This window comes from Hermetia illucens, chromosome 1 (genome assembly GCF_905115235.1).
Source record: "Hermetia illucens chromosome 1, iHerIll2.2.curated.20191125, whole genome shotgun sequence".
Taxonomy (NCBI): Eukaryota; Metazoa; Arthropoda; class Insecta; order Diptera; family Stratiomyidae; genus Hermetia; species Hermetia illucens.
The window spans coordinates 121,844,746-121,867,780 of NC_051849.1; the positions used below are offsets into that span (position 1 = coordinate 121,844,746).

Genomic DNA, 23,035 nt, shown 5'->3' on the forward strand with positions numbered 1-23,035 from the left:
TCTCGATATAGATGCAGCTGTCTCATTTTTTCAGCAGTTAGTGTAATAGTCTGTTGTTCGAAATATACCGACTAACGGTGTTAGTCGCAACCGTTCAGAAATATTTCACAGAAAACCGGTTTTGTGCTATTTCAAAAGTATAACCGCGCGCGACTGATACTTTTTGTAGGCTGCTGAAAAAACATATTTTTGTAAAATTGTTAGTTTCTTTTGATCGATTCTGCTCATTGATTAATTTTTTTTAAATATGCCACGAGGGGTTAAGCTTACCGATTATGAAAAAGGGCAAATTAGTGCCTTATTTAAAGAAGGTATATCAAAACGCGAAATAGCGTCAAGAATAGGCAGATCGGATCGAGTAGTTCGTAATTATTTAAATAATGTGGACAATTACGGTACTAAAAAGCGAAAAGGAAGACCTAGAGTGCTTTCCGATAGAGATCGACGTTCCACAAGCAAAGCGACTTCAAATTCTACGAACAGTTTAAGAGGCATAAGGAACGAATGTAAGCTTTCTGTATCGATTCCGACCATATGGCGGGAAATAAATCGAAATCCTAATCTCGTACGGGAAAAAATGAGGAAAGCACCACGATTACAGCAGCATCATAAGGATGCTCGACTGGAATTCGCCCGAAATAACATGTCACGACATTGGGATCAGGTATAACCTTTTTGTTGGCGGATGTTTTCAGCAAAATTATCTTTTATTTTTGATTAGGTAATTTTCTCTGATGAGAAAAAATTTAACTTAGATGGTCCGGATGGTTTTGATGGCTACTGGCGAGATTGGCGTAAGGAACCACGATATCTGTCCAGAAGGAATTTCGGAGGTGGAACAGTTATGGTCTGGGGAGCCATTTGTAGTAAAGGTACAGTGCGTCTAGCATTTACATCGGCGAGAATGAATAGCCAGGAGTACCAGAATGTTCTGCAGGATAATCTCCTTCCTTTTATAAACTCTTTTGAGGGCAATGAAGTAATTTTCCAGCAAGATAATGCCAGCGTACACGTAAGTAGGTCCACTAAAGCCTGGTTGGAAGCGAATTCCATAGCCACACTTGAATGGCCAGCCTACTCACCAGACTTGAATCCTATAGAGAATGTCTGGGGATGGCTAGTCCGACAGATTTACTCCCAGGATAAAGAATATTCTTCCAGAAATGAGCTGAAAGAGGCCATTGAAAGAGCATGGCATGAGTTGACACCACAAATGCTCTCAAAATACATTCATTCGATGCCTAATCGAATCTTCGAAGTGATTAAAAAGGGAGGAAACACTATCGATTATTAAGCCATGAGTTAGGTCTGCCCATTATTGTTTTATTTATTTTTTATGTAACGAGGTAATTAATGCGGTTATAATTATGAAAAAGGACAATTTTACTTTTTTTCGCAATTTGTTATGTTTTTACACATTTTTTAAGCTTAATTGCTATTTTTAGGTTTCATTTTTGTTACATTATGTTTGTTTTTATACATTTTCGAATTTAATTTAAGTTTGGTTATTTTCACATCTTTTCATAATAAAAAAATTTACTCAGTAATCATGCGGTTATAATTTTGAAAAGGAGTGTAGTGGCAGCCTCCTGATTTTTTTCAGATTTTTCGGTTTGGTAGTTTCTGAGAAAAGGCCCCCTTAAAGAAGTAATCACTTTCAACCCCCCGCGCTCCCCACCCTTCCAACGAATGTCAAATGTCGAATGTCAAAACTAAGATCGGCTTTGAAAAGTACTAATCGAGACCTTTAATTTGATACTCCACGTGACTACATTTGATGAAAAAAATTTTTACACCCCCCTTTTGCATATGGGAACCCCCCCCCCCCCTTAAATTCGACGTAAAAGGATGTAATTTATTGTATGCGTGAGCGTTCACAGTTCCCACCTTTCTACCAAATTTGGTGTCAATCGCTATAACCGTCTCCGAGAAAAATGCGTGTGACGGACAGACAGACAGTAAACCGATTTTAATTTACTAGACAAGCCACAAAATTGATCATGGCTGTGGTAATACTTCCTATCCTTGAACGAACCTTCTGTTCGGATATTTCGAATAATACCATGGACTTGGGGACTTTAAACTGGTTTGTCATTTTTGCAAAGAAAGAAATATGTACTACCAAAATGGAAATAATACCGACTACCAAACGTCAATCCGTTAGTTTTGTAAGAATGAATCTTGCTAAAAAAACAAAGATCCTTAGCATTACAGCTACCTCACTGGTTGGAAATGGTAAAATGGATGGAGATGACGAAAAACGTTGATGATGATTGCATCCACTATTAACGCAATTTCCTATCACTACAGAATATGTCGTGTGAAATAATCTTGTTAAACAAACTCCGGCGTGTTATTGACATAGCATGCCAGCCGCTCTATGTTATTCCCTATATTGTTGCGAAATTTCATGGTGCTAGCATGAACTTAAGGGGGGTTTTGCAGCCAATTACTAAAAATTATAGTAATATACTATTATTAACTTTATTTGTAGATATATCAATATGGAAAGTATTTCGAAGCCCAGGCATCATATAGTGGCAGCCTCCTGATTTTTTTTTCAGATTTTTCGGTTTAGTAGTTATATTTGATGAAAAAAAATGTAAACCCCGTTTTGCATGCATGCATGGGTGGTAAAAATGGCTATAAACTTGTCTATTTTGTTAGCCCCAGCACGCAATATGGTATCGGCAATCTCATATCAGAGGAAAGTCGAGCGATTTGATAACTGGTTGATAAACCTTAGTCTTATATCAGCCGATCGGACGATTCATATCTTCACCGTATACGTACCACAGGTCCACCTGATCACGAGAAGGATGCCTTTTATCAACTACGCGAAGCAAAGTTTTGTGTGTGCTGATGACTATATCGTCATTGCCGTTACGACTTTGTACTTGTCAATACATGGTTATTCAAACGATGGTCCCATCTTCGCACATTTTATAGTGGGAACAGTAAAACGCAAATCGGCAATAATCTTACGAGACGGAGGCATTTTATCATCGTTATTAACTTCAAAGTCGCTTCCTATGAGACCAATGCACCTCAACATCGGCTTTGATTGCCGTCTCAAGCTACCGATAAAACAAGGTAAGAACGCACTGCCTGCTGCGAATTAAATGGTCGCGATTTCATGAGAAAAAGAAGAGATGTTTTCATGCAATTACTAACGATCACTAATATCGAAGAATCGTGGCATCAAGTTAAAAGCGCAACATTCGGGGTCACCATTCCAGTTAAGGGGGTCATCCCGTGTGTCGGATCCGTAGAATTGAACTTTTTTTCTGGCATCAATTGTATCTAGATATAGTGGAGAATATATGGGTAAAGTGATTTTTTTATATTCGGAGCCGTTCGGAAATTATAGTGTTAAACACGTATAAGTCACATGCCAGATTTATGTCGATCGCCGTAAGAAAGCTCGTATTTATCGGTCCGAATGACGTTCAAATGACTTCACTAGAAGGACAAGAATTGAAGCAAAGGCTGCACATGTGTTTCTTCAAGAAACCTAAGGTTTATGGACTAGGTATAGCAGATTAATGGTCAGTTAAGGGTTTATGGCTAAAAATCGCATTCTACTTTTTAAATGCGTTTTTCTCGAAACTGCATGTTGAAAATCTGGTGCCACCATAGCCCAAAATCTATTCAACGAAATTCTTTGTAATTTTCACGACTTATTCGGAACATACGGTCCGCAAACTAGGGTAATTGCGATTCATTTAGTAATTTTTTTAACTCATTGAAGGAGCCGTGAAAAAACACCAAAATTCACAAAAAAAGTTTAACACGGCACCAAAAATTTACTTTTAATAATGTTTAATAATCCTAGCTTGCGGACTGTAGTTAAGTCTGTACGTTACAATCTCGTTTACATTTTTTCTTTAAGATGATCGCAGCGCCATCTAGTGTGGCAGACGGAAAACACCTTTTTCTGGAGATGAGTATATAAATTGCTCTGTATTTCAACAACGAACTATGCGATCGGGCTGGAAAAATCACCATCCACGATCAGGGTATTAGTAAATCTATGGTGAAAAATTGGTATTTGTATCTTTATCCAGTTCCCCACAAAAAATTTCTAAAAAAAGCCAAAAACAAGTCGGGAAACCGGAAGCTGGGCGCTTCAGGTATGAAAGGTTTTGTTTGTTCCTTGTGTAAGTATATTTGAGAAGCAAAGAAAGCGACCGCTGTTACACAAGCGGTCCATTACAAATATCTCTATGATAAACTGGACACTCAAGACGACGAGAGATTTGTATTGAGTTTTCAAAAGTCGACACTAATACGCACAGGATATCTAACACTTCTGTTACGTTAATGGCAAGAACGGTACTTTCTTTCCCGATCGACAAGCCGCAGCGGATAGATGGCGGAAATATTTCGAGCAAATTTCAACGGAAGAATTTGTTCCTTCTCTAGGGAAACAATAGGACTTGCGACATCGCATCTGAGCTCTGCAAAGCGAAGTATGTAGACCCAACACAGTGAATTCTTCAACCGCTACGGAGGAGAGTAGAACACCATTTGATTCGCAAGAAATCATTCCTGTTCCAATATGGAAGAAGAAATGTAGTCCAGCAGAATGTTCAAATTATCGCCCTATCTGATTGCTGCTCTATAATGAAGATTTTGGAACGTGTTCTTGAGAAACTTATCCGGAAACATCGTTGAAATAACAGTGCCATTAACTATATAGTTCAAAAAGCCCACGGACCCTCTTCCCGCCCAACCGGACCGAGGGACGACCAACCTAAGGATGGGCTGAAGGCAACATCCGAAGGCCCGCATCACAGCGATGATGCGTTTTAACGCAAAGTGTGTGCCACCATGCGAAAATGTATTACTACATCCTGATTGTCGCAAACACTTCAGCCAATGATGCCGAGGTTCTACACTACAGAGACATGGATCTTATATCGAAGACAGTGCGGATCAAGACTGAAACCCATTAGGTCAGATTGTTACCAGACAGGACTCTTCGGACTATAGCACAGGTTGCAAGGATAACCGCTTTTTGCATCTCCATGTATAGTCCAGCCCTAAGATCGAGCGTTTTCAGCGCTTTATGTAAGTCGCTGAAATTACTACTGGGACTACTTCGATCTTTTGTAGTCTCCAGATCTGCTTCATATCGTCTGCCAAGGGGCCATAGTTCCGGATTTTTTCGTGCTGTTTTTCAACAGTGTTCCGGTCCAACGGTACGGCTACATCGATTATAAAGCACGCTCGTTCTTCCTTCAGAAGCAGAACTAGATCGGGTCTGTTATGATTAACACTGTGGTCGGTGGCAATAGTGTAATCCCACAGTAGTTTGACCCCATCATTTTCCAAGAGTCTCTGCGGAGTATACTTATAGTAAGGATGGTAGGTTGCCACCAAGTTATACTTCAACGCAAGGTTTTGATGGAGAATCTTGCAGGAGTTATGACGATTGGTGTACTCGCTACCGCTCAACATCCTGCAAGCAGATGTTATGTGCTGGATGGTCTCCTCTTCACAGTTGCATAACCTACAACTGGAGTTGGTGATTGAGGAGTCGTGAAGAATGTACCGTTTATAATTTTTTGTTGGGAGCGAAGCATCCTGAATTGAAGTTAGGAATGCTTCGGTCTCATAGAAAAGTACACCATTTGTTGGAGGCTTCGATGTCAATGCCTGACAACAACAAATTTTTAATATGACCTCCGTGAATGGGTTTCTCTTTCCACATGTCGATCTTCTGTTGGACTTAAGTAACATTCGACATGGGATCCCATTCTCTGCTTCTCAAGTTCAAAGGAGATAATTTATTATCTGACGGTAGCCTTATGTATTTGGCTAGAGGATTGTTTCTCAAAAAAAACTCACGAAGAGAATGCATTTGATCTTAGTGCAACGTTTTTAAATTAAGTACCCCCCTTCTTCCCTGATGACGTGGGATAGTGATCCTCAATTTTTCGGCAGCTCTATTGGGCATGTTGTTGTTTGCAAGAACTACCCTTACCCGTCTATTGATAGATTCTAAATCAGTATTACTCCACTGTATAACACCGAAAGTGTATAGAAGGACGGGAATGGCGAAGGTATTGATTGCCATGATTTTATTTTTCCCGTACAGCTCAATTTTAAGAACAAGATCCAGACGCCGTTCAAATTCCCCCAGCAACTTAGATTTGATTATTGCCATAGCAGGTGTTGTTGCTTGCAATATGCCGAGGTATTTCTACATGTCGTCCGAATCCATACCCTCAATTCGGATGTTATTTTGGCTGTATCCTTCGTTGTCGGTGTGTTTTTCCCGAACAATTGTTTTTATGCGACATTTTTCCAAACCCAACTGCATGCCGATATCCCTGCTGAACTGGATGGTGATGTCCAGCAAGGAGCGAAGTTGGTTCTCGTTTTTGGCATACAATTTGATGTCGTCAATGTACATTAAATGGCTTAATGTACATTTCGACAATATGCCATGCTTGACTTGGAACCCGTATTTGCTTTCATGCAAAAGATGGGATAGTGGATTCAAAGCCAAACAAAACCACAGTGGGCTTAGAAAGTCGCCTCCGAAAATGCCACGCCTGATTGGTATCTCTCCTGATGTTTGTGAGGATACCGATAGCTTCGTGCTCCAATTCTTCATTACCGTTCTCAGAAGAAGAACGACATTCGGGTTGATTTTATACAAGCGTAACACTTGTAGTAACCACGAATGTGATATGGAGTCAAAGGCTGATTTATAATCGATGTAGGCTGTCGAGATGTTTCGTTTTTGGTGGACAGCCTGCTTTACAGCTACCGTATCGATTATAAGCTGTTCTTTGCAGCCTCGGGAGCCTTTTGTGCATCCTTTTTGCTCCTCAGCTATCAATTTATGAACATCAAAATGTTTTGAGATGTTCGCGCACAGAACTGAAGTGAAGACCTTGTAGTATCCTGTGAGTGCTCTTGAACCCCTTCAGTCAGAAGTTGTGAATCTTCTCAACTCCTGGCGCCTTCCAGTTACCTGCCTTGTCAAGGGCTGCTTCAACGTCGACTTCAGTTACGTCAGGCATGGTCATTTCGGGGAAGGCCTCGTATGAACGCATAAGGTGTGGGAGCCACGCTGCTTCTAAATTGCAACGGCTGGATTCGCTCCAAACACTTCTCCAGAAGTCTTCTGCCTCATCCAGATCGAGGTTACTTTCCCTATCTGAGCTAGTGAGATTTTTGTAGAATCCCCGTTGGTTCTGGAAGAACAAGGTGTTGTCTGTCCTTCGCTGAAAGCTTTTCTGATACCTACGGATGCGATTGGAGCATACCGCAAGTTTCTGCTTCAGCACCTCGAGGATTTCTTCGATTGGCATATCATTGGACAGATGGTAGTTTCGAATGATGTTCGCAACGCATCTGTACACTCTTGGTGATGGATTTCAAGGAGTGCTTGCGTCACACGACCAATCTCCTTTCTCAACTTTTCGACTCTTTTGTTAAGTCGAAACACCCAGAACGGTAAAATCCTTCTGCGCATACCTCTGTTATTCGCTCTAAGATGTTGGTTATGGAGACGAATAACCGTGGCAGTTGCAACGTAGATCAGGCTGTGAACCTATGTAGCAGTAATCTCGCTAGCCAAACGATCAGCCAAAATTCTGTCGACGGCAGCAATGATGTTAGTAGTTGCCGAAGTAAACTTCAGTTTTGGGATCTTTGGCCTAGCGTCTGGGAGAATCTCAGCATACTCTGTGAATGCAACCTGGAATGCGGTCAAAGCCTCATTATAAATTGGGTCGACATCCCCAGTTACTAAGCTTCTCCTGACTACTGGATGGCACTCCATGAGCCTTACAGGTGGAGTACTTGTGTTACTCCTTTGACTAGTCCGGTAATTTGATGACTCCAGCCCGAGTTCAAGTGAAACCTCTTGGAAGATTTGTTGCCTAGTTGGTAAGGCAACTCGGTTGTTATTCACGATCATCCGGTACTGGTTGACGACGTTCTGTCCGGAACATGACTTAGCTCCGGAAATCGGGTTATGAACGCATCATGTAGTCGATGTCTGTACCCTGATGGATTCCGTTCCAAATCCGTGACACGGTAATAGGCGCGGACGATAAATTCGTTGAGTTGGTTCGTCCAAACCATACGACGCCCAGGTCTCCCGTCCCTGGTGGTTGACGGAATAACCGCCAAAACATCCAAAGCGAAGCGAAGAGCCGCTCTGATGTTGTTGTACGACCCTTAACCGTGTTAGGTACTGTCTCCGTGTCCCTGGGGTCGCATTAAAAGAATTTAAATTGTTTTCCCCAATTTTATTCCCACGAGTATTAGGGAAGCAGTCAACCCTACAACAGAGCCCCAATGTTGCAATGCCCCATGGTTACCTCCAAAGGTAGGGAAGGTATTTGGAGGGGAGCCGCTGAAATACAGTGTAACGTCACTGCAATTCATCCGATAGGCGCGTCGATCCCTTCACCCCGGATTACAGATTTGTTAAGGAGGTTTAATCCCCCTGAACGGGAAGAATCGATAAGGGAGGACGAACACAAAGGGAAACATTCTGCTTGTCCGCGGCTACTCATTTACAAGATTAACTTGCGATATTCGTAGCTGACCCGGTGGGTCATGTCATTATCCGCAACCCATGACACGCGCCTGGTCGCATGCAGCTCTGCGTTTGCAACTCAGGTGAGGATAAACCTGGTACGCCATATATATATATAAACGGTACATTCTTCACGACTCCTCAATCACCAACTCCAGTTGTAGGTTATGCAACTGTGAAGAGGAGACCATCCAGCACATAACATCTGCGTGCAGGATGTTGAGCGGTAGCGAGTACACCAATCGTCATAACTCCTGCAAGATTCTCCATCAAAACCTTGCGTTGAAGTATAACTTGGTGGCAACCTACCATCCTTACTATAAGTATACTCCGCAGAGACTCTTGGAAAATGATGGGGTCAAACTACTGTCGGATTACACTATTGCCACCGACCACAGTGTTAATCATAACAGACCCGATCTAGTTCTGCTTCTGAAGGAAGAACGAGCGTGCTTTATAATCGATGTAGCCGTACCGTTGGACCGGAACACTGTTGAAAAACAGCACGAAAAAATCCGGAACTACGGCCCCTTGGCAGACGATATGAAGCAGACCTGGAGACTACAAAAGATCGAAGTAGTCCCAGTAGTAATTTCAGCGACGGGATTAGTGCCGCAGAACTTACATAAAGCGCTGAAAACGCTCGATCTTAGGGCTGGACTATACATGGAGATACAAAAAGCGGTTATCCTTGCAACCTGTGCTATAGTCCGAAGAGTCCTGTCCGGTAACAATCTGACCTAATGGGTTTCAGTCTTGATCCGCACTGTCTTCGATATAAGATCCATGTCTCTGTAGTGTAGAACCACCGCGTCATTGGCAGAAGTGTTTGCGACAATCGGGATGTAGCAATACATTTTCGCATGGTCGCACAACTTTGCGTTAAAACGCATCATCGCTGTGATGCGGGCCTTTGGATGTTGCCTTCAGCCCATCCTTAGGTTGGTCGCCCCTCGGTCCGGTTGGGCGGGAAGAGGGTCCGTGGGCTTTTTTAACTATATATATACATCAAAACCGCTCGGTGTCTCTGTGATGTTCATCAAAGTAGCGTTATCTCGCCATACCTCTCTGTTCTTGTTGTGAACAATGCCACACGTCGAAAGTTTAGCGCTCTAGGCAGAAGTTTTCCCAGCAAAGCTGATCTCCAGCTATTTATCTAAAAGTGGAAAGATCGCTGTGTGCGACTGGATCTGAATAAAATATAATTTTTGACGAGCTACTCCAATAAAACCGGCATTACCATTGTCAGTAACCTACCCTACAATGCTATCAGCCAATAGTGAACTACATTATGAAATTGCTTCACATTCCAGTGCCTCTTGGATGAAATGGCACTCCATAACAGGCGTTCTTTGGCTTCAATAAATATCTCAAATCCAAAGTATACCGCATTGTCGTTCGCTCTGTCATCTTCTACGTATCTGGTTTTGGCCCAATATAAAAGGTAATGAAGAGAGGATCACGCAATGGAGACAAAATTGTTGCATGTTATGCCATGATAACAATGAGGATGTTCACGACCGATATGAGATCGCACTGAGATCGTAGAAATTGCCAGGAAGGCGTCTTCGATGGTAAGGACATGTAATTCGCGCTGATAAAAAGTCATTTGCCAAGATTGGGCTGAGCATCGAAGTCGATGATACGATAGATGGTGATTTGAAAGCCTCTCGACTTCATTCAGATCAGATACATGACCAGCGAAATCCTGCAACGGATCAAAACGAGCCGACCCCTCTTCTGAAAGAGGCAACGGCTGAAGAAGAGAATTTCTTAAAATTATTTGTTCATAAATTATGCCGTACACGCCCTTACGTAACTTACTGTATATAATTTGCAGCCACTTATTATTTCTGTGGGCAGACGAGTCAAACTCCAAAAAGATTGTTTTAATTCCTACATTTGTTAATTATAGACGAAAACAATCAAATTTTCATTTTTTGGACTGAATTCCGCAGTGAATAAAGTATACTACAGACAAAAGTGAACTCGGTTATTTAGATTTGACATCGATTCATTAAGAAGAAAATACCTTGCTGAGTGAGTTGGACAACAGCTGCCGGCAATGTCGTCGAAACTGCTACTGGGGTTGCTCCTACGCTAGGAATTTTTATTTCCGCTCCTTTAGGTGAATTGGATGTTAATGTAGCAGATGATGTCGTCAATTGAGGAACCTGAAATATAAAAATGATATTGGAAGCGAATTATCCACAAATTTTTTAAATATTATGGTTCATGTTTCAAATGCAAGAAAGCCCCATTTTTGCTTCAAACAAAAAAAAAAAATCATTTGAGCTGAAAAACAAATTGTGAATGCAGGTAGAAGACCCCAGCTAGTTTTCTACTTTGACAAAATGGTGACAGTTCGTTTCCAATATTCAGAAATTCGTTTAAGAAGATAAATCCTAGATGCATTCAGTTATTAGGCCATCAAAGTAGTTCAAATCATTCCATTGAAATCTGAATAACAATTCTGTACAAAGAAAATTTTAAAGGTTGAGAGAAATAAAAATTGCTTGATGTTGCATGAACTACACGTTGACATATTATTGTAGACAAACACATAAATAATTTTAACATTTGAAAAAGGCAAGCTGTCGCTGTCGTCTTTTGTAAAATAAAACCTTATTAAAATCGGTACATTGTCAGTCTGTCTGTTACGCGTACTGTTCATAGAAACGGTTGCATCGATCGACACGAAATTTGATTTGGGTATCAAATGAATGGTCCGGGTTAACACTTTCTGAAGCCGGTCTTAATTTTATCACCTGTTGGAAAGGCGACGAGTGGTAATTTCTATCACGAGCCCTTCTTAAAAACATCAAAAAGCTGCCCCTATGCAATGTCCAGGCCTTAAACTATCTTTCATACCGGTATCTATTCAAAAAAAGTTAATAATAGTATACTACGTTTTTTTTGGGAAATTGACTAGAAACCCTCCTTAAGTTTATCCTAGAATTTGCAATAACAGTATGGAGCATGATACCTCTAAGTTTGGTCAAAATCATACTATTAGTCTTTTCTGTGTAAATTGGCTCAACCTAAAATCAATATCCCACTATAGTGAGTAGTCTGACATAAAACGTACGTTTGATCAATCGATGCATTTTATAATCGAGTAGTATTTGTTGTAATTGAATTGGATCGATTCTCAATCTCGATCGGTTTCCTGAAGAAGAGCCGCTACACCATATATTATAGCGGTCATCCAGTAAACCATGTGCTCGGAGTAGTTTTCTTAGTCAGCCAAAAAATGCTGTTATCGGCTTTGAAAATATAAGCCAAAAAGCTTTGCACCCTGCATTTACGAGGCAACTTTAGAAATATAAGCCTCATAAACGTTCACGCCCCTACAGAGGAGACTGCAGAGTCCGAAAATGATACCTTCTACGAGGCAGTTGAGCGGACCCTCGAAGCCTGTCCCAAGTGTGATATTAAAATCATACTTGGAGATTTCAACAGTCAAGTAGGGAAGAAGCCCGTATTCGGGCGACACGTAGGCTCATATAGCTTACATAGGGATGATAACGGACTGTGGATTATTCAGTTAGCAGTATCGCACGAAATGGTTGTTGGAAGTACCTGGTTTGCGCGGAAAGCGGTCCATAAACATACGTGGGCCTCTCCAGACGGGACCACTTTCAACAAATTGACCACGCGCTCATTGAACGTCGCCACCTCTCAGTCTTAATGAATGTCAGAACATATAGGGGGGCCAATATAGACTCGGATCACTATCTCGTTGGCATGGTGCTCCGAGCTCGAATTACGACACCACCTACAATCCCCTCTGACAATCAGGTGAGAGTGAAAGGGTGAAATGGATGACGCAATAACCGCTGTCAATAGATGTGCTGGAGATGAAGTATCAACAAATGATCTTCACAATCACCTGAAGATCGTTATCATTGATACGACCACAAAGATACTTGGGCCCCAGCCGCAAGAAAAGTCGGAACGGCTGATTTGACGATGAATGTAAACTAGCTACGGGACGGAATAATGCTGCATACCGAGTAATAAGCACGCGCAGAGACTTATCACGAACTCCGTCGAGCGGAGAAACGACTTCACAGACGGAAAAAGGAAACCTGGGGGAACCAACAAGTCTGTGAACTAGAAAAGTACAGGGAGCAACCGCACCACGCGCGGAAGTTTAACCAACAAGTCAGCAGGATGAAGCCTCATACATCTCGATTGCTCATCCTGCCGAAACAAAAAGGGAAATCTGATTTACCAGAGAATGGGCATATTGGAGCGATGGGTTGAGTATTTTGATGAATTGCTCAACAACCAAAATATCTGCGAATTGGAAGTCCCGCCAACTGAAGACTACGGAAAAATGCTGCCACTACCAAGCATAGAAGAAACAGTCCGTGCAATTCATCGGTTTAAAAACAGATCAGATCGAGCAGGCGGCGCGGGATCTTGGGCAGAGTAAAGTGGAAATATTCAGATGCACCATTAAGCGGCATTAGGCAATGTTAGTTTGCTTAAGATGAGTATAATTAAGTCTTGAATATGTGCGTACATATATCTCCGTGTTTGGAAATATATGAAGGAATATTTGGAATTCCTAGCTTATATACCAATAGAGAAACCTGCATAGAAAGCTTCTCACATAAGATGAACACAAAACCTTTATACCCGAAGCGTGTAGCTTCCGGGATTGAGTACGAAAATTTGCGAAGATCAACAAGAAGAAACATTTTTCTAACTGTATACCGGACTGCTCATAAAATCATACATTTTGACTATTTATTAAGGGGCCAAATAATTGTAGTGAGTGAAAAAATGCCGGTATATGAGCAATAAAAACTCTATTCGACATTTAGAAAACAAAATTCAGTCTTTTTTCCCCTATAAAATAAACCGAAAAGACGACATACATAACAGAAGAAAAAGACCATACAATAAACTCCCCGCGTTATAAAATGAATAAACGCTTTTTTAAGGGTTTGTTTGCAAAACAAAACCTTATTAAAATCAGTTCAATATCTGTCTGTTTGGCACATGCACTATTCTCAGAAATGGCTATACTGATTGACACATTTGGTGAGAAGGTGGGAACTGTGAACGCATTGAGTGATATCCTTCTAGGTGGAGTTTTAGGGGGGTCCCTCATACATGTAAAAGAGGGGTGTAAAATTTTTTTTCGAAGAATATACTCATGTGGGGTATCAAATGAAAAGTCTCGATTAGTACTTTCCGTGGCTTCCTCTTGGCTGAAAGTGAAAATAGTCTTCATACCAAACCCTGGGAAAGATGACTATTCAAATCCAAAGAAACTTCAGGCAAATCAGCCTAACATCATTTTCGCCGAAATGTCGGGAGAGACTGATTGAGGGTCACATCCGCGAGAAGGCGCTACGGTCGCACCCACTAAATGAAAACAACATGCTTACCAACGCCGAAAATCCTGTGATGCTGCTCTTCATTCTTTGGTTTCAAAGATAGAGTATGCAACTCTGAAGAGTGAGTACGCGATGGGGGTGTTCGTGGACATATAATGGGCTTTTGGCTGTGCGCCCTTCCAAAAGCTCTGTGACGCCGTCAGAGAGCATGTTGACGAAACTTTAACAAGTCGGGAAACCGGAAGCTGGACGCTTCAGGTACAAAAGGTTTTGTGTATTTCTTAGTACGTAGCACGTAATATATCCATATATTATGTGAGAGTATCCACTTTCGGGTGATATTGGCATTCATAGTTTTCAATTTTCAAAGAAGCAACAAATTTGAGGTATTATGACTTTGTTAGTAATAGTGCGATTTCCACCAAACTTGGTAAGATCATGCTCTATATTATAGCCTATATCACTGCATGGTACTAGGATGAACTTGAGAGGGGTTTCTAACCAATTACAAAAAATTGTAGTAATATAGTATTATTAACTTTATTTAAACAGATATCGGCATGGAAGGTATTTCGGAGCCCAGGCACCATATAGTGGCAGCCTCCTGATTTTTTTCAGATTTTTCCGTTTGATATTTTCTGAGAATGGCCCCCTTAAAGAAGTGATCAATTTCAACCCCCCGCGCTCCCCACCCTTCCAACGAATGTCAAATGTCGAATGTCAAAACTAAGATCGGCTTTGAAAAGTACTAATCGAGACCTTTAATTTGATACCCCAGATGAGTATATTTGATGAAAAAAAATTTTACACCCCCCTTTTGCATGTATGGGGACCCCCCTTAAATTCAACGTAAAAGGATGTAATTCACTGTATGCGTGAGCGTTCACAGTTCCCACCTTTCTACCAAATTTGGTGTAAATCGCTATAACCGTCTCCGAGAAAAATGCGTGTGACGGACAGACAGACAGACAGTAAACCGATTTTAATAAGGTTTTGTGTTTACACAATAAAAAATTAATAAAAAGCATCTACGCTATGCCAACGCAGAGATTGTGTGCTGAAATGGGTGTGGTTTGCTACCTAACAACGGAAGTGACGCTGTGGACTATGCCATGACTTCTGTCGAGTATGCTGATCAACTCACTACTATGCTGACTGCAAAATCTGCCAATACACGTTCAAGTTTATGCGGATGACGTGGAAGTGCTGGAATGGTGTGTAGAAATACATAACGCGCCGTTGATTTATTTGACAGTTGGTGTCTCAGGCATGGACTTTCAGTAAATCCAAATACATCCACAATAGTATTATTCACAAAAAGGTGGAAATTGAATGATTTTTGCCTTCCAGAAATGAGGGATACAGCCCTTCAATTCTCCCAATAAGTGAAATATCTGGGAGTTGATCAAAACAAGAAGCTTCTTTGGAACAAACATCTAGAGATAAAGATGAAATGAGGTATCACTGCTTATGAGCTTTGCCTCGACATAGGGACTTAAGCCTCAGGTAGTGATGTGGATATATGTTACTATCATTAGGCCGATATTCGCTTATGCATCCGTAGTGTGGTGGGTTAAGGGGAAACGAAAGAGTTTGCTGTAAACTAGCCACACTGTAAAGAACTGTGTCTGGATATCACCGGTGCCATGAGCACCACATCCGGCGCAGGTCTGAATGCATCACTCAATTTGCAGCTCTTGGATTTGTTTATTCAGGGAACGGAAAGAGAGCAGCTCATTGACTAATTCGAGTAGATCTATGGGAAAACAATAGTGGGGGGCACAGAGTATTGGGAGAACTGAATCTAGTTTTCACAATGCCTTCTGATTCTCAAATCCCCATACATCTGTTTGGTAGAAGATATGATGTTATCTGGAAACGGAGGGAAAACTGGGACAAACTAGAAGAATGCATGTCAGGATATACTGACGTCTTCTACACCGGTGGCTTAAAGACAGAAAATGGTTTTGGAGCAGGAGTCTACCTCTCGAATGAAAACGACAAGTGAGCTTTTCCCTTTGTTACGATTCACAACGGTCTTTCATGTCAGAACCAAACAAACACTGCAAAATTTATCCTATCGAAAAGCAGGAGGACTTGCAGAAGTAAGAACGAAGACGATGTCAAAATTGCTTTCGACGAATTTATCAACACCCGACAGTTGGACTTCTACGAAACTGGCATACATGCTCTTGAATCTCGCTGGTAGAAGTGTTTTCAGTCGACTGGCACCTATTTTGATTAAATAAATAAATTTTTGTAAGCTTTACAGTCGTTTCAAATTTTAGTACCAAAACGGCCATTTCATTTGCAACAACCTAATAAATGGAGCTTCTTGTAATTTGAAAGAATTATGAAGGAATATTTTGGGTTTTTAGCCATACACGAATGGAAAAATGTGCGTAGAAACTTTCTCACATAAGATGAACACAGAACCTTTATACCTAAAGCGCCAGCTGCCGGTATTCTGACTTGTTTTCTCGTGGAATAAATTTACTTGCAAAATATTGACAACGATTTTTTATTCCATTAGTGATTATTATGTTGAATAAAAGCTAGTGTAAAGAAAATTATGTTCATTTAAACTTCAATGTCAAAAATGCAAATTACATTTTCTGTCTAATAATATATGTGAAGAAAGATGGATTATTCGGTAGCCTAGGTAACAACGAAATTTATGAGTGATATCAAGAACCTCTGGTTGTGGATAAATTGCGGCTCAATAGGTTGCGGTAGACCGCCTATCTAATCCGTATGGGTGAGGTTAATCCAGACCAGAAAGTCTACAAAAGCAATATCTATTTTAGAAATAGTAGTCATGGCAAACCCTGCCTCAGCGAGCGACAGCTTTTAGAGATATCGATTTGGTGAAACCCTGCGCAAAACCTAAACCGGATAGCGATTATTGCCTCGTTGATGACGATGAAAAACAATACCTAGCAAGAGAATACCCAGACTGAATTACGGCAAAGGGCCCATGCATACGCAGCTTAGAATTTCGTCTTCCAGATGTACATGGATATCTCATTGAAAATTATGTATCCCCACAGCATTAAAATTGTGACATATCAGCTTTATTCCACTTAAATTCATGAGGTAAGAAGAAGAAAAAAGTATTTTTTTCTAACGACCTTCCGTTATAACATTTACAATCGCATTTCGGAACAAAAAAAGCCTTTCAATCTTTATTTAAACAGGATCTAAACAGGAAGGATATGTGATGATTTGTATATATATAAGCTATTCAAAATTATATTCTTTTGCGGTAAAATTTATATAGAAAACGGAAGTTCACTTACATTCTTGCTTTGCTCTTCAAATATGTTGCCGTCTAGTGGGTATGACTTCGTGAATATCATATATTGTGGGGTTGGTGGCTTTTTTCTCCAAGAAGGAAAATCCATCATATTGCCACCAATTTGAAGAAAATACAGTTCCGCAACATGGTCTGAGTATCTGGAATGTAACATTTTTTTTTTAATTAATTAACAGTGATAAACACAATATATCTGAGAAACCCATACTTTTCTTTAATGCTTCGAAGACGGGCAAATTTATATTCGAGAATTCGCTTCTTTAAAGTGTTTAAATCGTTTATGAATGATGTAGTGAAGACTGTAGGAGTTTCAACGAATGAAGAATTTTGTTGCTGCCTATGACTTACTTCACACCTTAATCTTTTACGTGCCGCTGATAAAGAAAGTTCCGAATTTTCACTACGTCGATCACTAGTCAAGGTTTTTGATTGCAAACTAGTTCTTGGTAAGAGATTTTCAATATTTGCGCCCGGAACACTTAAAGATATACTCGGAGCAGGATTCGTCGATGAAATTTGTGTTGAAATAGCACTTGAATCACAACTAGATGTTGCAAAAGAGTAATTATATTGGTTCGCTTGTGTTTCTATTAATCGGGGTTGTTGAAGCTGATCTTGCGAATTATTATTGCGTTGTTGATCGTTTGATGAACAAGATGTCATAGAATGATGCGCCGCGCTGCCTAGCAATACCGCAGATCCACTTGCTGAGCGAATTTGATGTTCTTGATTATGAAACTGTTGTTTACTTATATTACTAGTTGTTATTGTTGATCTGCGGTTTGTAACAGCAGGAGGGACCGGGCTAGACCCTTGATGCCCCCCTCCTGCTGAATCAGCTTCGCTCATGTTTGATGCATCTGCAATATAAGAAAAAGGAATATTATAAATAAAAAATTTAATTTGCTTCAATTCATTTCTTATGTCCCAAGAAATGCAAAGAATAATATGAAAATCCTTTTTATTACAATTTTTTTTACACAAAATGACCAGGTGGTATTAAAGGAAAGAGCTCAATTAATACTTTTCAAATATGAAATTAATTCTGACATTGGGTGAATCGCAGGGGAGTGAGGACTTAAATGTGTGCCCCAAAAAGTGAAACAGGTCTCGTTCTCAATACATATTCAACCGAACGATCTGCAAAACAAGTCGGAATACCGGAAGCTCGCGCTTCGGGTATAAAGGTTTTGTGTTCATCTTATGTAAGAAACTTCAACACACATTTTTCTATCCGTATATAGCTACAAATCCAACATATACCTTCATATTTTTCCAAACTACGAGACATACGTACATATTACAGCCATAGATATTACGCTCACCCTAAACAAAGAAATTGCCTATTTTCGAATAATGTACACATATATGCACGTATATAAAATGATCGTACCCATATTTCCGATTTACTTCTTATATCTATTTGAATTAGGCACTACCCGTAAAGTTCATTAGCACGCATATACTATATACCTATATACACACACATCTGTTTGAAGTAATTGATATTGATATACAAATGACTAAAAAACTAAGACAAAATAATTTTTTGCGACCCCATTCATGAGAACTCATTTCGTTGTGGTATTGATATGTGATGATGACGTCGTGCAGGTTGTAGAGTGCACGAAATTCACAAAAAATGGTAAAGTTTTACCCCCTCTAACTTTGTTAATAATAGCTGGATTTTCTTCAAATCAAATTGTGCACTATGTTCTTCATTATATGCATGCCAAATTTTGTACTTCTGGGATGAACGTAAGAAGGGGGGGGGGGGGGGGGGTTGGTGTCGGGTAAATTTATAAAATGTGGAAATATACTATTATTAACTTTATTTGTGCAGATATCGGAACCGGATTTATTTTGAGGCGAAGATTTCGTAGAGATGCACCATTTCAGATATTTCGGTTGGATAGGCTCTGAGAACGAGACCTGTTCAGCTGTTTGGGGGTAATATTTTCAGCCCTCACTCCCCTATGTTTCACCCAATATCAGATATTGAACCAGTTTCGAAAAATACTAATTGAGACCTTTGATTTGATAAACCACATGGCTACACTCTGTGAAAAAAAAAAAAAGCACCCTCCATTCACATGTATGGGGAGCCCCCCTTAAACTTAAAACAAACTGGCGCCACTTACTGCATGTAAAGAGAACACCAGATTACATGCTCTCACCAATTTTCATGACCACCTTCGCTAACTTCGTTAATAATAGTAGGATTTCCTTCATAATTCCCAAAGCTATGCTTTATGTTATGTTATACCATTGCCAAATGTACTTCCACCATGGACATAAGGGAGTTTGCGGCTAAATTCTTAAAATATGCTAATATACAATTATTAAGGTTTTGTGTGAAACAAAAACACAAACATTGTAACAGGTAAAATGTGAAAAAAAAATCGCAGTGGTGCATCTCTACAAAATCTAGGTCTCAAAATACATCCGACTCCGATATCTGCACAAATAAAGTTAATAATAGTATATTTCCAGATTTTAGAAATTTACCCGGCAACCCCCCTTATGTTCATCCCAGAAGTACAAAATTTGGCGGAATACCGGAAGCTGGGCGCTTCGGGTATAAAGGTTTTGTGTTACATCTTATGTGAGAAACTTCTACGCACATTTTTCCATCCGTAGATATTCCAACATATTTTTCAACATATTCCCTCATATTTTTCCAAACTACAAGATATGTGTACATATCATAGATATTATTCTCACCCTAAACAAACGAACTGCCTATTACCGAATACTGTACATATCCATGCACGTATATAAATTCATTGTACTTATATTTCCGGCTAGCTTCATGCACAGAAGTATCCATATGTACATATATAGCACGTATTTTGAATACCACTGGTTTAATGTACTAATATATCTATCTGGATTAACTAACCGCAAACTTCATTGGCACGTATGCCTAAATACACACATATGTCTGTCTAGACTAATTAATATTGATATACAAATGACCCAAAAACTTAAAAACAAAATGTTTCTTTGTGAACCCCCCTTCATGTGAGCTCACTTTGTTATCGTATTGACGAATTGATATGGGATGATCACGTCATACACGTTGTAGAATGCACGAAATTCATGATTCATGATAGGGCATCCGCATGTCGTAGATCGTTGTTGATGTCGAATGGTCTTGAGAGTGATCCTGCTGCTTTTATCTCGCCTCGCACATTGGTCAGGGTCAGCCTAGTCAGTCTTATTAATATCGTCGGGATACCCAATTCTCTCATGGCCGTGTACAGTTTTATCCTGGCTATGCTATCATATGCGACTTTAAAGTCGATGAATAGATGGTGCAACTGTTGTCCATATTCCAACAGTTTTTCCATCGCTTGCCGCAGAGAGAAAATCTGATCTGTTGCTAATTTGCCTGGAGTGAAGCCTCTTTGGTATGGGCCAATGATGTTCGGGGCGTATGGGGCTATCCGGTCTAGCAAGATAGCGGAGAATATCTTATAGATGGTACTCAGCAACGTGATACCTCTATAATTGCTGCACTGTGTCATATCTCCCTTTTTATGTATGAGACAGATAATGCCTCGTTGCCAATCGGCAGGCATTGATTCGCTGTCCCATACCTTGAGCACAAGTTGATGAACCACTTGGTGTAACTGGTCGCCTCCATATTTAACCAATTCGGCTGTAATTCCATCGGCTCCTGGCGATTTATGATTTTTTAGCCGATGAATTGCACGGACTGTTTCTCCTAAACTTGGGGAAGACGGGGCGGCAACCCTGTCGGCCAAACCAAAACCAAGTGGTCGAGAATCTCCATAGTGGTGACACCGAAAGACGCTGTACCCACTTTGGCTTGCCGGCCTTGATGCAGTAGGCGAATGCTCCAAAGGCCTAATCAGGACGATCAGACCCGAGTCTGCACGGGGACTCATCTGAAATGGCAAATTGGTCACGAAACCTTACCGGGGGTATACTGGTACCATGGGAACCGGGATAGTTGGACTCTCATACTTCGGGTGAACTCTCGTTGTATGTGAGTACGGTTATTTGCGGTAGGCCCCCTAGTGGGAGTTTCATGGGGGTTGTGGTTATGCTCAAGCGAGAATGTTTAAATTACCGTCCGATCCAAACACCAGTGCCCTACGCACTGCTTTATGCAGATGTTTTCCTAGTATCTAATAGCAAAAATGATCTCGGCAACTTGTCCAAAAATGGAATGATCACCTCATGCAACACACTCTTAGAACGAATCTAAACAAAACGGAAGTTTTGACGACTGATCCCTATGAAATAGGCACGATCATTGTCAGCCCAGAATTGAGCGATTTAAATACCTCGGATCAAAAAGCTATCAGCCAATGAAGAACTGCGTTATGAAATTGTTTCACGGATTAACGCAACCTGGATGAAGTGGCGATCGTTATGGGGTTGTACCGATTGGGGAAATATTGCGAGAGAGGTGTCTTCGATGGTCACGCAATTCGTGCTAACGAGAATTCACTTGCTAAGGTTGGTCTGAACATCGAAGTCGATGGTAAAAGACCAAAAGGCAGGGCGAAACAACGGTGGCTTGGTACGCTGGATGAGGATTTAAAAGCCTCCAGATTGTATCCAGATCAGGCATTTGATAGAACCCTCGCGAGCGGGACGAAGACTGAAGAAAAAGAAGAAGATAAATACATACATATGTTTGTCTCAAGTAATTACTGATACATTAATGATGAAAAACTAAAATGGAATATTTCCCTGCGAGCTCCCATTCACGTGAGCACACTTTGTTGTGGTACTGACCGTTATGATATGTTATGATGACGTCATATGCACGAAATTCACACAAAATGTAAAAGTTTCACCTTCTGCAACTTTGTTAATAAAAGTTGGATTTCATTCAAATTTTCGAAAGTTATGCCCTATGTTATCCCTTATGTAAGTGCCAAATTTTGTATTTCTAGCATGAACATAAGGGGGTTTCTAGCTAAATTTCTAACATATGGTAATGTACTATTATTAACTTTATTTGTAGTTATCAGAGCCGGATGTAATTTGGGGCCTTGTTTCCAAGCACCCCGGTGAAAGAGACGCTACTTTGTCTTGGGGAATGGCTACTAAGTAAAGGAAAGGGAAAAAATAGGGGTCATACACTTTGCGACTTTGTCGAAACTTATAAAAATCATAAAAAGGTTAAACATCGATATGGTGCCATCGAGTAGGATTTAAAAGCTCAAGAGCAGGCTAACATCCCCCGAGGACTGCAAACACGAATTCAACGGGATATATAAAGTGATATGTCCAGATTGTGAGAAGTGCTAGATAGGACAAACGAAAAGATTGGTTTCGATAGGCTGGGGAAAGCACGAAAAACAAGCGGAAACAGACAGGAGAAAGAATAAGAGCACAACGCTAAAATCCGTGGTAACACGGCACATCACTGAAACAAAATACCTTATTTGATCAGGTACTGAGGAAGGGCGGGAAATACCTATACCGTTTTAAAAAATTAACTGTTTTTAACGTTTTGTGTAAAAAAAAAAAACCTTATTAAAATCGATTCAATGTCTGTAACCCGATTAACTCGGAAACGACCGAACGAATTATCACGAAATTTACTGAGAACATGTGGTCAGTGTGTCCCTTCACATATAGCGAGTGGCCCCATTTTGTATTCAGTTTGAATGAGGGCTGCTCATACATGCGGAAGACGAGTGTACATTTTTTTCACCATACCGTCGTAACCGACTGCATATGACAGAAAATTTCTGTTTTAGTGTGCGCAGAATTTCAACTACGGGTGTCTTTCTGGGGATGGCATAGTTCCGG

At 40.5% G+C, this 23,035-nt stretch overlaps 1 protein-coding gene across 1 annotated transcript in view; it reads right to left on the reverse strand.

Annotated features, from left to right (window-relative positions):
* LOC119648327 (helicase domino) overlaps positions 1–23,035 on the reverse strand; it is an 88,153-nt gene that overhangs the window by 61,894 nt on the left and 3,224 nt on the right. The window contains 3 exon segments of the mRNA XM_038050058.1: positions 10,599–10,740; positions 17,220–17,376; positions 17,445–18,096. Coding sequence (XP_037905986.1) covers positions 10,599–10,740; positions 17,220–17,376; positions 17,445–18,085 — 940 coding nt within the window. The 5' untranslated portion in view covers positions 18,086–18,096.